The sequence below is a fragment of the Rhinopithecus roxellana genome, chromosome 20, assembly GCF_007565055.1.
Source record: "Rhinopithecus roxellana isolate Shanxi Qingling chromosome 20, ASM756505v1, whole genome shotgun sequence".
Lineage (NCBI taxonomy): Eukaryota > Metazoa > Chordata > Mammalia > Primates > Cercopithecidae > Rhinopithecus > Rhinopithecus roxellana.
In genome coordinates, this window is record NC_044568.1 from 16,910,406 (window position 1) to 16,925,385 (window position 14,980).

At 41.3% G+C, this 14,980-nt stretch overlaps 1 protein-coding gene across 2 annotated transcripts in view; it reads right to left on the reverse strand.

Annotated features, from left to right (window-relative positions):
• BBS2 (Bardet-Biedl syndrome 2) overlaps nt 1-14,548 on the reverse strand; it is a 37,612-nt gene extending 23,064 nt beyond the window's left edge. For both annotated transcript variants that reach the window (XM_010365439.2, XM_010365438.1), the window contains exons 1-5: nt 14,200-14,548; nt 8,404-8,631; nt 3,676-3,801; nt 3,359-3,421; nt 2,502-2,579 (exon numbers count right to left, since the gene is read on the reverse strand). In XM_010365439.2, coding sequence (XP_010363741.1) covers nt 2,502-2,579; nt 3,359-3,421; nt 3,676-3,801; nt 8,404-8,631; nt 14,200-14,316 — 612 coding nt within the window. In that variant the 5' untranslated portion in view covers nt 14,317-14,548. The remainder of the gene's footprint in view (nt 1-2,501; nt 2,580-3,358; nt 3,422-3,675; nt 3,802-8,403; nt 8,632-14,199) is intronic.
• Between the last annotated feature and the right edge of the window lie 432 nt (nt 14,549-14,980).

The following is a 14,980-nucleotide window of genomic DNA, read 5'->3' on the forward strand; positions in this document are numbered from 1 at the left end:
TACCACAAATTAGAATGAAAGGGATATGAGAATGCGGGACACAGCATCTATCAGACAGGGATTCACAAGTTGTTTTTTCTTTTAGTGGCGGGGAAGGTTGCAAACCCCTTTGAGAATCTAATGAAGGAGAAAGCACACCTAAGCACATACACACAAAACAGACTCCTGGGCCGGGCATGGTGGCTCATGCCTGTAATCCCAACACTTTGGGAGGCAGAGGCGGATGGATCACCTGAGGTCAGGAGTTCAAGACCAGTCTGGCCAACATGGCAAAACTCCATCTCTACTAAAAATGCAAAAATTAGCTGGGCGTGGTGGCAGGTGCCTGTAATCCCAGCTACTCAGGAGGCTGAGGCAGGAGAATCACCTGAACCTGGGAGGCAGAGGTTGCAGTGAGCCAAGATCATGCCACTGCACTCCAGCCTGGGCGACAAGAGTGAAACTCCATCTCAAATAAAATTTAATTTAATTTAATTTAATTTAATTTTAAAAAAAGAAAGAAAAAAAAAACAGACTCCCTGTATAGACACACATCCTCAGACTGCTCCTTTTGGCACCCATTTCTCCTCTTCGTTTATTCTCTGTCCACAACTATCATCTTACATCATAATAACTGTGAATATATAAAAAGTATAGTGGACTAAATAAAAACTGATGACTCTTGCCATAGGATACATTAGTTAAAATCATTGATAACACTGTACATCAATATGTAGGTTTTGCTTTTGGTCTTCTTTTATAGTTGGGGGAAAGAAGTCTGACCTTCTTAGACAGCTTTTATGAGTGACATGAAGCAAGTAATTTAAGGGCAAGTCGCCAAGATCAGTTTTGAGACCAGCACCCTCGAGCTTTTCTGCTACAGACTCCTAAATACCACATAACTAAATTTTGCAGAATCTCACCATTCTGATCTCTAAGACTCTCTTTTACTGGTTTCTTTCTGTCCATTTACAACGTTCACAAGCTATTGCTCCTTTATCCTCTTCTTATTCCTTAATTAACAATATCTTACACTTTTTTTTCTGTTTCAGTCTTGCCCAATCCTGGAAAACTAGCAGCAAATAAATATCCTAAGAATGTCAAAACCATAAAGGATACAGGTAATCTTTAGATACTGCTTTTTACTTTATTTTTGTCTTTATTTTCCCAACTCTTAATACTGTTACTTTTTTTTAATTTTATTTTATTTTTGAGACAGAGTCTTATTCTGTTGCCCTGGGTGGAATGCAGTGGCGCAATCATAGCTCACTATAGCCTCCATCAAGCTCCTGGGCTCAAGGGATCCTCCTGCCTCAGTCTCCCAAGCAGCTGGGACTACAGACATGTGCCATCACCTTCTGGCTAATTTTTTATATTTTTTGTAGAGATGGAGTTTTGTTATGTTGCCCAGGCGGGTCTCAAACTCCAGCCTCAAGTGATCCTCCCACCCTGGCCTCCCAAAGCACTGGGATTACAGGCATCAGCCACTGCACCAGGCCTAAACATCACTTTTTAAAAATAAAGTTTAAACTCTTTAAGAAATATCTCAGGTTCAGTTACATGAGTGATTCTAATCACAAGTTCTCTAACACCTAATTTTTAAGTTTACCTACAGAAATGTGCCAAAGAAGTACTGAATTTGCATAAAGAAAAAAATATAAACATCTCATTTGTGCACTTCAGCCCTATTCAATACACAATGAGGAGGAAGAGGCATAAAGGTTCAAATGCTGACCACACCACTTCATAGATAAGACCATGTACAAGTAACTTAACAAAAAATATAACACCAGGCCAGGCCCAGTGGGTCACCCCTGTAATCCCAGCACTTTGGGAGGCCAAGATGGGCGGATCACTTGAGGTCAGGAGTTCAACAGCAGCCTGGCCAACATGGCAAAACCCCATCTCTACTAAAAATACAAAAATTAGCCAGGCATGGTGGTGCGTGCCTGTAGTCCCAGCTACTCAGGAGGCTGAGGCATGAGAATAGCTTGAACTTGGGAGGTGGAGCTTGCAGTGAGCCAAGATCGCACCACTGCACTGCAGTCTGGGAGATGGAGTAAAACTCTGTCTCAAAACAAACAAACAAACAAAAAACCAGAACATAATTTTCCTCATCTATGTAAATAATAATAATTTATCTTCCTATTAGGGTTGTTGTAAGGATTCAATATGTTACTTCATATAAAGTACTTACAGCACAAACTGGCATACGATAGGTACATAATAAATGGTTGCCATTATTATTATTTGCATGTATTAACTCATTAAAAGAAATGCCTTTATGTATTTAACTATACTCAATAATTTTTCTCTATTTAATCAGTCTTTTCAAAACATATCTTAATTAGGATTTTTGTTGCTTTTCTTTCCATAACATACAGCTCTGTCTGACCTCCCCAGTTTTCATCCTAAAAACCACCTGGGTTGGGAGCTACCCCAGCACTCTCACTTGGTGTTTCATCTGACGGTGCTGATCTAGCTTGCCCAAGGTTACCACAGTTCGAGGTGGCGCTTCTTACCTCTGTTTCTGTCATTTCTGCCACAATCTCATCTTCCTTAAAAACTCGGATATCAAAATCCTCAGATCCAACAAGAAGCTGAAGGGGAAATACCATACGTGTTTAGGTGAGTAAGCGAAAACAACAAAATTTCCATAAACAAAACAAAAAAATTGCACAATACTTTGCATGCTGTTTCTGCCACCCAAGATTGACAACCTCCTAATAGTCTGATGCTCAGAAATGCTCCCTCTAATGGGAGGATCAGCAGATTCAGTCAGTGAAGAAACAGGGGCTACAGCAGCTTTTATCCTGCCATGGGAGCTGCACATCTTGCCAGAATACGTTATTTCCCAGAGTACCTGAAAATGTTCCCTGGATCAGCAACTTTCTCTGCCTACAGATGGAAGCCCTGTTCAGACACCAGAGCCCAGTGTCCATGGACAAGAGAGGGGCAAATCAGTGCCCAACACAGCACTTCACACCAACTGACTGCTCAAGAAGCTAATTTCTAGGGTAACCATAATTTCAAAGGCTAAAAGCCAAACTTTAAAACATTTAGATTCCTCAGAAAAGTTGGCCAAAATTGAAAACTACATACAATATGGTTTCAAAGCATCAGGAGCAATTTATAAGACTGTGAATATAATTGAAATCCCAACTCTTCTACCCTCTCTCCCCTCTCCTGTGTCTCTGAAACACCGTGGCTTTGATCTTTGTACTTATGACACAAGCACAAGTGATTTATTGTTCAAAAGAGAAGAGAAAGATGAATGAGGCCAACTTCTGATCATTTAGGCAACAGAGCACCAATGTCACTGTCGCTGCAAAATTTATTTGGCTGAACACACAAGAGAGGTATCTCCTCCCCCACGTACCTCTTTCTTTCCATCACCATCAAAGTCACACAAGGCCAAGGAATTAACATTGTCTCCAGTAACCTGAAAATAAAACCCCAAACCATTAGCATGCCATCATTTTTCCATTTACTCCAAATATATTAGCTACATGAAGGAGAGGATTACACAAAACACGAATGAATGCTATTCAAATTATTCATATCCTTTTTTAATGCACAGAATTATAAATATTGTTCTATATTTTAATTACTCAGTGGAGTTGGTGGTTAAAAAAAGAAGAACATTAAAAGTAAAAATGCTTAAGGGTACCAAAAAGAATGTTTTCTTCTTCATACCGTCCAAAAGAGATCTCTTCCTTCATGATTAAAACCCTGCAGAGCACAATTGCCACCAATAATCGCAAGAGGGGAAGAAATGTCTCCCAACGTTCCCAGCACAATGGCATTTGCCCCATCTGCTACCTAAGAAAAGTAAAAGGACACATTATCTTAGACACAATAATCTGCAGGCACACTGAAGGTAATGTATATCCGTATTTTTATTTGGACACCCAAATTCCTCTGTCATCATTTGTGAGAAGCCAGATGGTCTCCTGAGAGGGCAGCCAGGGCTGTCCACAGAGACCTAACCCTGTGGCTTTTGCAAGGATGAGCACAGATACAGGGTAAATCAGAGCCTTGGCTTTCACACTGAGCCACTACAAAACACAGCTACAGTACTCTGTGGGCCCTCTGGGACCACAGGTTTCAGAGGGCAAATTCTCCGGAGAATCAAGACTTACGCCTTTAAGCACCCAAACTTGGTAATTTATTTTAACCGTTTTGGATGGAAACCTTTTTAATACTTGTAATCCAGTTCTTTACTACTCTTTTTAACTTTACTATTCTTTCTACTAAAAAGTACAAAGAATAATAAAACACCCATGGTCCCACCATCCAAAATAAATATTTTAGACTTCTTGAATAAATTACATAAGTTAATTTATTTTTGAAAGACTCAAGGAAATCTTTGTAAACACTGTTTATGGTACAGGAAAATAACTGTTACTTATATAATCTTTAAGTAGGAAAACTATAAAGATTGGCTATATAGGAAAGAAAAGATTTCATAAGAAATTAAAACTGTTAAATGGCCAAAGAAATAATAAAGTTAAAAGGTAAACAATGAGGTGGGAAAAAACCTTTGCAATATATAAGACAAAAAGTTAATATAAGAAAAAGGTTAATAAAAGGCAAATAAATACAAAAATGGTAAACACCTCAACCAAAAAAATAAACAGGAAATATTAGAGATGAAATACACTCAACAAACATGAAAAATGTTCTTTCTCACAGTATATCATTTTCCACTTTTTGGATTAGCAATGAAAAAGAATAATAATATTCACTACCAGTTAGGGTGTAATGAAACAGGCATGATCATCATTGAGGGGGGTGTGGAAAATGGTAATCTTTCTAGGGAGGAATTTACCAATATCTATCAAAAATCTCATTTTTAAAAAAGTCTTTGACTAGGCAATTGTAAAGCTGAGTCCTTGTAATGTTAATTTATGTGTCAACTTGGCTAGGCCATGGTACTCAGATATCTGGTCAAACATTATTCTAGAGCTGCACACATTAATTGGGCCAAATTTTGAGTAAATTGATTAGATTTTGAGTAAAGCAGATTATTATCCATAATGTGGGTGGGCCTCACACATTAATTGGCCCACACACATTATGGATAATAATCTACTTTACTAGTAAGTCCTTCAATACTTTCCAGTAAGTACTTTCTATCAAGTATTGAAGGACTTAATAGAAAAGAGACTGACCTCCCCCAAGGAAGAAGGGATTCTACCAGCAGACAGCCTTTGTACTTGAGCTTCAACATCAATTCTCTCCTAGGTCTCCAGCCTGCTGGACCACTACGCAGATTTTTGACTTGCCAGTCTCCACAACTGTATAAGCCAATTCCTGAAAATAAATATTTCCCCCTCTAATATGTACATATCCTAGTGGTTCTGTTTCTCTGGAGAACCCTGACTAATACAGTCCTAAACTCAATTTCAATTCTGAACAAAAACAACGTGACCTTAAAATAGGCAAAGGGCAGAAAAAGTCCTAACCACTAAAGAAAAAATGTGATAAGCTGGACTTCATAAAAATGAAAAACTTTTGCTCATCAAAAGACACATGCCTACTGGAACAAGCCACAGACTGGGAGAAAATATTTAGTATATATAAATCTGATAAAGAGCTTGTATCCAGTATATCCAAGAAATGTCTACAAATCAATAATACAGAGACAAACTACCAATAAAAAATAGGCAAAAGACATAAGACACTTCACAGAAGACACATAAATGGACAATAAGCACAAGAAAAGGCGCTCCGCATCAATGATTATCAGGGAAATGCAAAATGAAACCACAGTAAGATATCACTTCACACCTTCCAAAATGGCTAAAATTAAAGACTGGCAACAACAAATGTTGACAAAGGATGTGGTGCAACTGGAACTCTCCTACACTGCAGATAGGAGTGTAAAGTAATACAATAACTTTGCAAAAACAGTTGGGCAGTGTCAGAAAGTTCTTATAAACCATACAGTCCAGCAATTCCACTCCTGGGTATTTACCCAAGATAAATTAAAACATATATCCACAAAAAGTCTTATACAAAAAGTCTTATTAAAAACAAAAGTCTTATATGAAAATGGTTGTTAAAAACTGAAACAACCCAAATGTCCATCCACTTGTTTATCACCGAGAGAGTGGATAAACAAACCATAGTATGTTCACACAATGGAATATACTATTTTTGTTACTTAGCAACAACAACAAAAGACTACTTTTATATGTAACAACATGGATAATTCTTACAAGCATTATGTTAAGTGAAAGAAGCCAGACACCATAGAATACGTTCTGTATGATTCCATTTGTATGGAGTTCAACAACAGGAAAAGCTAATCTAAGCCGATAGAAGTCAGAATGTGAATGTCTATCGGAGATAGAAACTGACTGGAATGGGGCACAACAACATTTTCTGAGGTGATGAAAATGTTCTATATTTTTATTGGGGTATTGGTTACAGGGATCCAAACTCATTGAACTGTACACATAAGGTCTGTGCAATTTTCATGTATGTACATTTTACGTCAACAAAAAAAAGAAGAAAACCAGTCAAATGCAGTGGCTCACATCTATAATTATAACACTTTGGGAAGCTGAGGCAGGAAGACTGCTTTAGCCCAGGAGTTTGAGACCAGCCTGGCCAACACAGTGAGACCCCATCTCTCTAAAAAATAAACAATTAGCTGGGCGTGGTAGTACACACCTGTAGTCCCAGCTACTCAGAAGGCTGAGGTGGGAGAATTGCTCGAGCCCGTGAGGTCAAGGCTGCAGTAAGCCATGATCATGACACTGCACTCCAGCCTGGGTGACAGAGCAAGACTCCGTCTCAAAAAACAAAAACAAAAAGAAAGAAAACCATCTGCATTTTCAGGAACTTATCCTCAGGAAATAATTAGGGAAGTGGTCAAAGATATACAGTTATTACACTATGAACTATAATAGAGAAACAATGGAAATAACATAAATGTTCAACAACATGGAATGGTTAAACAAATTATATTAACACAATGAAATACTATAGAACCGGCCAGGCGCGGTGGCTCAAGCCTGTAATCCCAGCACTTTGGGAGGCCAAGATGGGCGGATCACGAGGTCAGGAGATCGAGACCATCCTGGCTAACACGGTGAAACCCCGTCTCTACTAAAAACTACAAAAAACTAGCCGGGCGACGTGGCGATGCCTGTAGTCCCAGCTACCCAGGAGGCTAAGGCAGGAGAATGGCGTAAACCCGGGAGGCGGAGCTTGCCGTGAGCTGAGATCCGGCCACTGCACTCCAGCCTGGGAGACAGAGCAAGACTCCGTCTCAAAAAAAAAAAAAAAAAAAGAAATACTATAGAACCAATAAGAATGACATAACGGGTATATAGTAACTTCATATAAAGATGTTCACAACATATTATTGAATGAAAGAGCCACACATAATAGCCAGGGAGTGGAATGTCCATTAACTGATAAATGGATGAATAAAATGTGGTATATACATACAATGGAATATTATTGAGCCATAAAAATGAATTATTGACACATGCTACAACGTGGATCAACCTTGAAAATATTATGCTAAGAAAAAAGCCACTCACAAATGATTACATATAATTCCATTATTTATGAAATGTCTAGAATATGCAAACTTCTAGAGACAGAAAATAGATAACTGGTTGCCTAAGGTTAGGAGGTTAAAGAAAAATGGGGGGTGATACTAAAGCATATGGGTTTTCTTTTGGGGGTAATAAGAAGGTTGAAACTTGATGATGGTGATGGTTGTACAGCTCTCTGGATACACTAAAAACCACTGAATTGTATACTTTAAGTAGGTTAGTTGTACATGTGAATCATATCTTAATAAAGCTGCTTTAGGGTAAAAACAAGTAAAAGGCTACATGTATATATGATCCAATTTTACTACAAAATGTATTCATATATGCTTGGTAAAAAATCTCAGTTCAAAAATTCAAGTGTGAAGTGTTATTTTTAGATGAAAAAACAGATGTAATTTCTTTTACTTTTTACTTCCTTATCTTTTCTGTAATAAACATGAATTGCTTGGGTATTAAAGTTGCAGCAGCCTGTAGGTGGTAGGCTACAGTAAGGGCTTCTCCTACAAACTATTGCACTAAACTTGAATGTGAGTCCACCAGGAGACCTGTCTACTGGTTTCCCAGCTCTTCGTTGAATTCTCAACAGGAGATCTTGACAGATGGTAGTATCACAGATACACCTCATAGAGATAAGCTCGAGTGTCACCAAGTAATTAGCAACCATAACCAAATAAGTAAGTTCCGAATACATAAAGCAGATGTTAATAGCAAAATCTCCATGTTGTTTATGTACACTATAACAGTCACATAATCAACATACCAAAATAAATGATCTGATCTCTTCTAAGCATAAAAAATGGACATTAATGAGTAATGACAATTTTATGGTTATAAAGGTCATACTTGCCTCTCTGTAGAACAAATCCGAATTATTGCAGACATCATAAGCCAGAAGATTAGTCTGTGTCCCCACTAAAAGGGCATCATAGCCAAGCTCAGGGTTCAATACACCTGCAGTCAGGCAGCTGACTGCCTGGTTAATGTTGAGAAGAGAAACATCAGATTCCAGGGGGCTCTGGAAGACCCTGGATGCCCTGACATGCTGGTTCCGTGTATGAGGATTATGAATAAAAACCTGAAACAAAAATAATTACATTCCCTTAAAATATAAAAAATTATTGTTATACATTTTTTCAAAAAAAGAACCAGGTTACTAACACATCCACATTAACAAGAAGTCACTTTAATCTCCTATGAAACTTAAAACACTAGTACATAGTTCAATGCATGGACAACTTTCAGTCATTATGAATCATGGAAATCCAGTGGTTCTTAGCCTTGTAAGGAACAGGGTAATGAACAAGATCTAGTCACTGCTTACCAGGCCAGCTTACATGCTACCCACCAGCAGGATGTCAAAGCACTCTTAAAAGCTAGCCTTTTCCTGATCAACCTAGAATAAGCTGCTACCACCTTCAATGCGATTGCCACACACCAAGAAGATCATGGAAAACAGAATAAACACTACCTTTATTATCTTGCATCCGAGCACCTAATGAATTCACTTCCCAGACCTTAAAATGCTCTGCTAGTTAGTAAACCTGTTTCACAAACTTAAACCAAGTCATGCAAATCAAGTATCTTGAAGACTTTCATAATTTATACCAGTGACGCAGAACTAAGTAATTAGCCCAAAGATAATAAATTCAACAGTTTCAACTATCATAAATATAATCTGAGTGTCTGCATAAATTGTTCAACCTTCCTAAACTTCATCTGTAAAAAGGAGGTTTGGACTAGAAAATGCATTCTCAAGAGGGGCGCGATCACTCCCAGGACAAGTAAATGGGTTTGCGACACAGGAATCGTGTAGCCCTTCGCAGGACCACAGTACAAAAAGAGATATACAGTATATCTGAGGTATCAGAATTTCACTGGGGAAATCTTCACGGTCTAAAAAAGTTCCAAGGTGGGCAACATGAAAAAAAGGGTTGGGGGGATGAAAAACACTGGACTAGGGGGTCCCTCTAGCCCCTTCTATTTCTAAAATGTGTAAAATTTACATGAGTATTTTATCTCTTTCACATAAATCCAAACAGAATTTTAAATTAATACCTACCCAAGGCAGCCTATTCAACAAAAAATAATTTTCAAAAGAATTGACTAAAAACATAGAAAAGATGTGCAGCCACTGAACACTGCCTTCATGTTCCGTCTGTGTAACACTTGACAACATGCTTTGGTCAATGTTAACTGCATTTGAACCTGACACCAACCCTTGATTTCCAGACGAGGTCGGAAGAGTTAAGGCCCTTTGCCAAGGTCTCGAGACTGGTGACAGGGCTAAGACAAGAGCCTGGTGTGCTCCAGACCCTGAGCTCCAGCCACCACCACGTCACACTTCCTTTTATAACAGTTCTGAACAAACCAATTCTTACAGAGTTTTCCAGAAATCTAATATGCTAAGAACAGGAGAGGAAATAGCTTACAGGCTCCATATACATTCTTACTGGAATGGAAAGAGTTTGCAATTTTTATCAAGAGCAACAAAGGTCTCAGGAATCAGACTTTCCCCCAGTTCACTCCTGCTGTTCTCTGCACCCAGAGAGTCCACAGGGAAACAAGTCTGTCCCTTCAGGCAAGGAAAGAAAGCCAACCTCAGTCACATAAAAGGACCACTCCCAGGGTTTCCAAAGGACTGGCTGAAGTTCACACATCTGTTCTAGCTGAGGAGGTGCTGCAAACAATGTAAATTCAACGGACGCCTAAGCATTACCGTGAGAGAAAAAATGTCCCCAGAGGAAAACTCTAATGTCCACCCTGCAAGAGATTCCTTTTATTTATTTATATGTTTTTTGAGACAGAGTCTTGCTCTGTTGCCCAGGCTGGAGTACAGTGGCACAATCTTAGCTCACTGCAACCTCTGCCTCCCGGGTCTCAGCAATTCTCCTGCCTCAGCCTCCCGAGTAGCTGGGATTACAGGGGTGCACCACTACGCCCAACTAATTTTTGTATTTTTAGTAGAGACGAGTTTCAGTTGGCCAGGTTGGTCTCGACCTCCTGACTTCAATTGATCTGCCCATCTCGGCCTCCCAAAGTACTGGGATTGCAGGCGTTAAGCCACCATGCACGGACAGAGACTCCTTTTAAAAATATCCTTGCTGCCGGGCGCGGTGGCTCACGCCTGTAACGTCAGCACTATGGGAAGCCGAGGCAGGCGGATCACGAGGTTAGGAGATCAAGACCATCCTGGCTAACATGGTGAAACCCCGTCTCTACTAAAAATATAAAAAATCAGCCAGGCGTGGTGGTGGGCACCTGTAGTCCCAGCTACTCGGGAGGTTGAGGCAGAAGAATGGTGTGAATCCGGGAGGCAGAGCTTGCAGTGAGCTGAGATTGCGCCACTGCACTCCAGCCTGGGTGACAGAGCAAGACTCTGTCTCAAAAAATATATATATATATATATACATATATATATGTATGTGTGTGTGTGTGTGTGTATATATATATATATATGTATATATATATCCTTGCTAAGACCCAGAGTCAGCTCCATGTTCACAACAGGGTCCCAGATGTAATGATAAAGTTCTGTTTCTAGAGATGCAGGCTTTAACCCTAGCTGAAATGTTTTAATTGCTTTTAAGAGAATATATTCATGGCATTGAGTCATAAAATACTAATTATTTTTAAGGTCTCAAGATAAAAGATCTGGTCAGAACTTTTTAGATTTGTTTATAGGGCTGAACACAAAGTATCTACCCAATTACACAGGACAAAGGACCTCATTTATTTTATTTTATTTTATTTTATTTTATTTTATTTTATTTTATTTATTTATTTATTGGCCATTTTCGACAACAGCCCTAGAACCAAGCATTCCTGCATTCCACTCCAGGTCACACCCTATCTAAGGGCTGCCCTAAGGACCTCTGCCTCATCTCCCTGCTTCTACTCCGATACTTACTTTCTTGCATCCCGTCACAGAACATCTGTTCTCCACATACCAGCCAGTTAGCCTTTATCTAAAACATAAAGCAAATTCCAACACCCACTTTATCAAAACCCTCAGGGACTTCCCAACTTACTCAGCATAAAAACCAAGGTCTTTGCCATGGCATTCAGGTTCCTATATGATCTGGCTTGTGGTTACCTCATGGCAACCCTCATTGCCTTCTAGCCTGTCGCTTCCTTGTGCTCCTGAAACACACCACGCGTATCTCCAGCTCAAGGCCCTTGCACCTGCAGATCCCTTTGCCTGCAAGGCACTTATCCCACAAATCTGCAGAGCTTGTTTCCTTAGTTCCTTCAAACCTCTCATCAAATGTTATTAGAGGCCAACTGACCACCTGTCTAAAACAGCAAGCACCCATCACACTGAATCCCTTATTCTTCTACGAAAACACTTGCATATTTGGTTAACTGCCTGGTTCCCCCTCTCAAATGTAAGCTTCAAGGGGGCAAAACTTGTCTGTCACATTCTCCAATACACCTGTAGGGCTAAGAACACTGCTCAGCACATAGCAAGCCCTCAAATTAGGGGCTGAGTTAGTATCAATGGGATATTTTCAGCCCATTTATGTATCTGCTATGCACCTACAGCACAACCAACATGAAGTTCTTTTTGGCGTTTGTCAGTGCTTTTTCTTTTTTTGAGACCGAGTCTCATTCTGTTGCCCAGGCTGAAGTGCAATGGTGTGATCTCGGCTCACTGCAACCTCCACCTCCCAGGTTCAAGTGATTCTCCTGCCTCAACCCTCAAGTAGCTGGAATTATAGGCACCCACAACACCTGGCTAATTTTTGTATTTTTAGTAGAGACAGGGTTTCACCATGCCAGGCTGGTCTCGAACTCCTGACCTCAGGTGATCTGCCCGCCTCAGCCTCCCAAAGTGCTGGTATTACAGGCATGAGCCACTGCACCCAGCCTGTCAGTGGCTTCTAACTGTAACAATAACATCATGATGTGCCAGATCCCATATTAATAGCTTAACTCTGTTATACTACTTGATGAAAATGAAGCCTTCCTTTTTACTTCCATATCCCAAGACATATAACATACAACATACGTGGAAGGGTCCTAAAAACTATAAATTGTTACACAAATGCTAACTTATTAAATCCACACTGGGTCAGACAACATGCACTCTGACTACATTCCACACTTTCTAGTTGAGTGGCCCCAAGCACTGTGTTGAACCTCTCTCAACTGCAATTTCTAGTCAATAAAGTGAGAATCATAAAAAGAAAATAACAGGTAACAATCAGTGACCACTTCCTGTATGTCAAGCGCTTTACATGTATTAACTTTAAAGCTCATGATTCCACGTATTAGGTACTATTATTAAGTGCCTTGCCCAAGGTCATGAAATTAGTAGATACTGGAGCCAAGAAACACCATACCTATGCCATGCTGCTGCCCTTGGCCTTGTAGCAATGATGCTGAGATGACTCATGTAATAAAGTTCTGTGCCTGTTATGTTATTAGCCTTGTCACTACATTCCATGTATTTTGGGCATGCCTCTGTCAAATATACAGGGCTCTGATTTGCCTTGTCTGTTAACTTCTGGACTATAAGCTTTCTGAAAGTAGGGACTCCTTTTACATCCGAGTCTCCAAAATCTATACAGGTGTTCAGTAGAAGTCTGGTGAATGTTAAATGATCATGTCTCTTTTATCTCTTTGACTCTCACACCTTGCCCAGTAATCGCACATAGTAAGCACCTAATACTTAGTGAATAAATTATGGGGAAAGAACTGAATGTACATGGGCAAGGATCAAAGTGCAATTTATATAAGTTAAGTTTTGTATTGCATTCTTTTGTCGTTGTTGTTCGGTAAAGGAGCAGTGTGAGAGGCTGGGTGCAGTGGTTCACGCCTGCAATCCTACCACTTTGGGAGGCCGAGGCAGGTAGATCACTTGAGGTCAGGAGTTCGAGACCAGCCTGGCCAACATGGTGAAATCCTGTCTCTACTGAAAATACAAAAAATAGCCGGGCGTGGTGGTGGGCGCCTGTAATCTCAGATAGTCAGGAGGCCGAGGCAGAATTGCATAAACCCGGGAGACGGAGGCTGCAGTGATCCGAGATCGCGCCACTGCACTCCAGCCTGGGCGACAAAGCAAGACTCCGTCTCAAAAAAAAAAAAAAAAAAAAAGGAGGAGGAGGAAAGAAGAAGAAAGAAGGAAGAAAGAAGAAGAAAGAAAGAAGAAAGAAAGAGAAGAAGAAAGAAGGAAGAAGAAGAAAGAAAGAAAGAAAGAAAAGAAAAAAGAAAAGAAAAGAAAAGAGAAAAGAAAAGAAAGAAAGAAAGAGAAAGAAAGAAGCAGCAGCAGCAGCAGCGTGAGAGAGTGGGAGGAATTCTGAGTTCCAAGTGACAAGCAGAGGCCCTTGGCTTGAATCTGGGGTCGGTTATTACTGGAACCCGAACCAAGCCCCTTCCCTCCGGAGACGTCTATTTTCTAAGCTCCCTATGTCCAGGGACCCCGACCTCGCCTGACGACAAGAAAACGTCAACTTCTCGGAAAAGTTCTTCCTCTAAGACCCCACCGTCCTCTGCAAGATGGAGCTACAAGGCGCTAGCGGATCAGTTGCCGGGCAACACGGGCTGGGGGCGGGGCCGGAGGGGGGCGGGGTCCCGGGGGCGCGGCAGGCGGAGGTCCCGGGGTTCACCGGGGCCCGGACTCCCTGCGGGTGGGAGCGGTTACCTTGCCCGCTTGGGTGGCGGCCGCCAGGCACGGGTGAGTCCCGTCGTAGCGCCCTATGGCCACCATGCGGGGGCTGATTTTGTGGCGCAGTTTCAGGGTGAACACAGGCAGCAGCATGATGGCGGCGGCTTAGGGGAGGAGGGCTGGAGGCTCAAGGCCAGCGCAGCGCAGCCGGCTTCACGCGGCCAGCTGAGGAGTGCAGGGACACTACCGGCCCGGCCCCAGCCGCCTCGAGCCTGACGCGAGACAGCCCGGGACGAATCCGTCCACGTACCGCCTGCTGCTCCTGCGGCTGCGCAGACCCGTCCGCTCCTTCTGCGGCTGTGCGGTAGAACCGCGGCGCCTTTTGCGGCTGCGCGGTGGAACCCCTGCTGGGCTGCGGATGCAGTTGATTCCCACTGCGGCGATTTATCCCTCTGAGTTGAACTCCACTGATGAGCCTACAGGCTCAGCCCCGAGGCTTCCCCTTCTAGCGCCACAACCAAACTGCAACCTGCAAACTTCACACAATGCTACCCAACTCCAGAGAGTCATTAATTCAAGAATTATTTCTTGAGTGTCGGCTCTGTCCCTTTCTTTAGCCGTTGTGTGGAGGAAAACCATACCAATCCTTAGACTCACGTTAGGTTTAGGGCTCCTGGTAAGGCTCCCTATGTATTTTTAAGTGCAAACCTGCAAAACTGAGAAGTGACCAACATAATTTCCTTGAGGGCCTATTGTGTATCAAACACTGTTCTAGGTAATAAATAGCAAACAAAAGACAAACCTCCGCTTTCCTGTA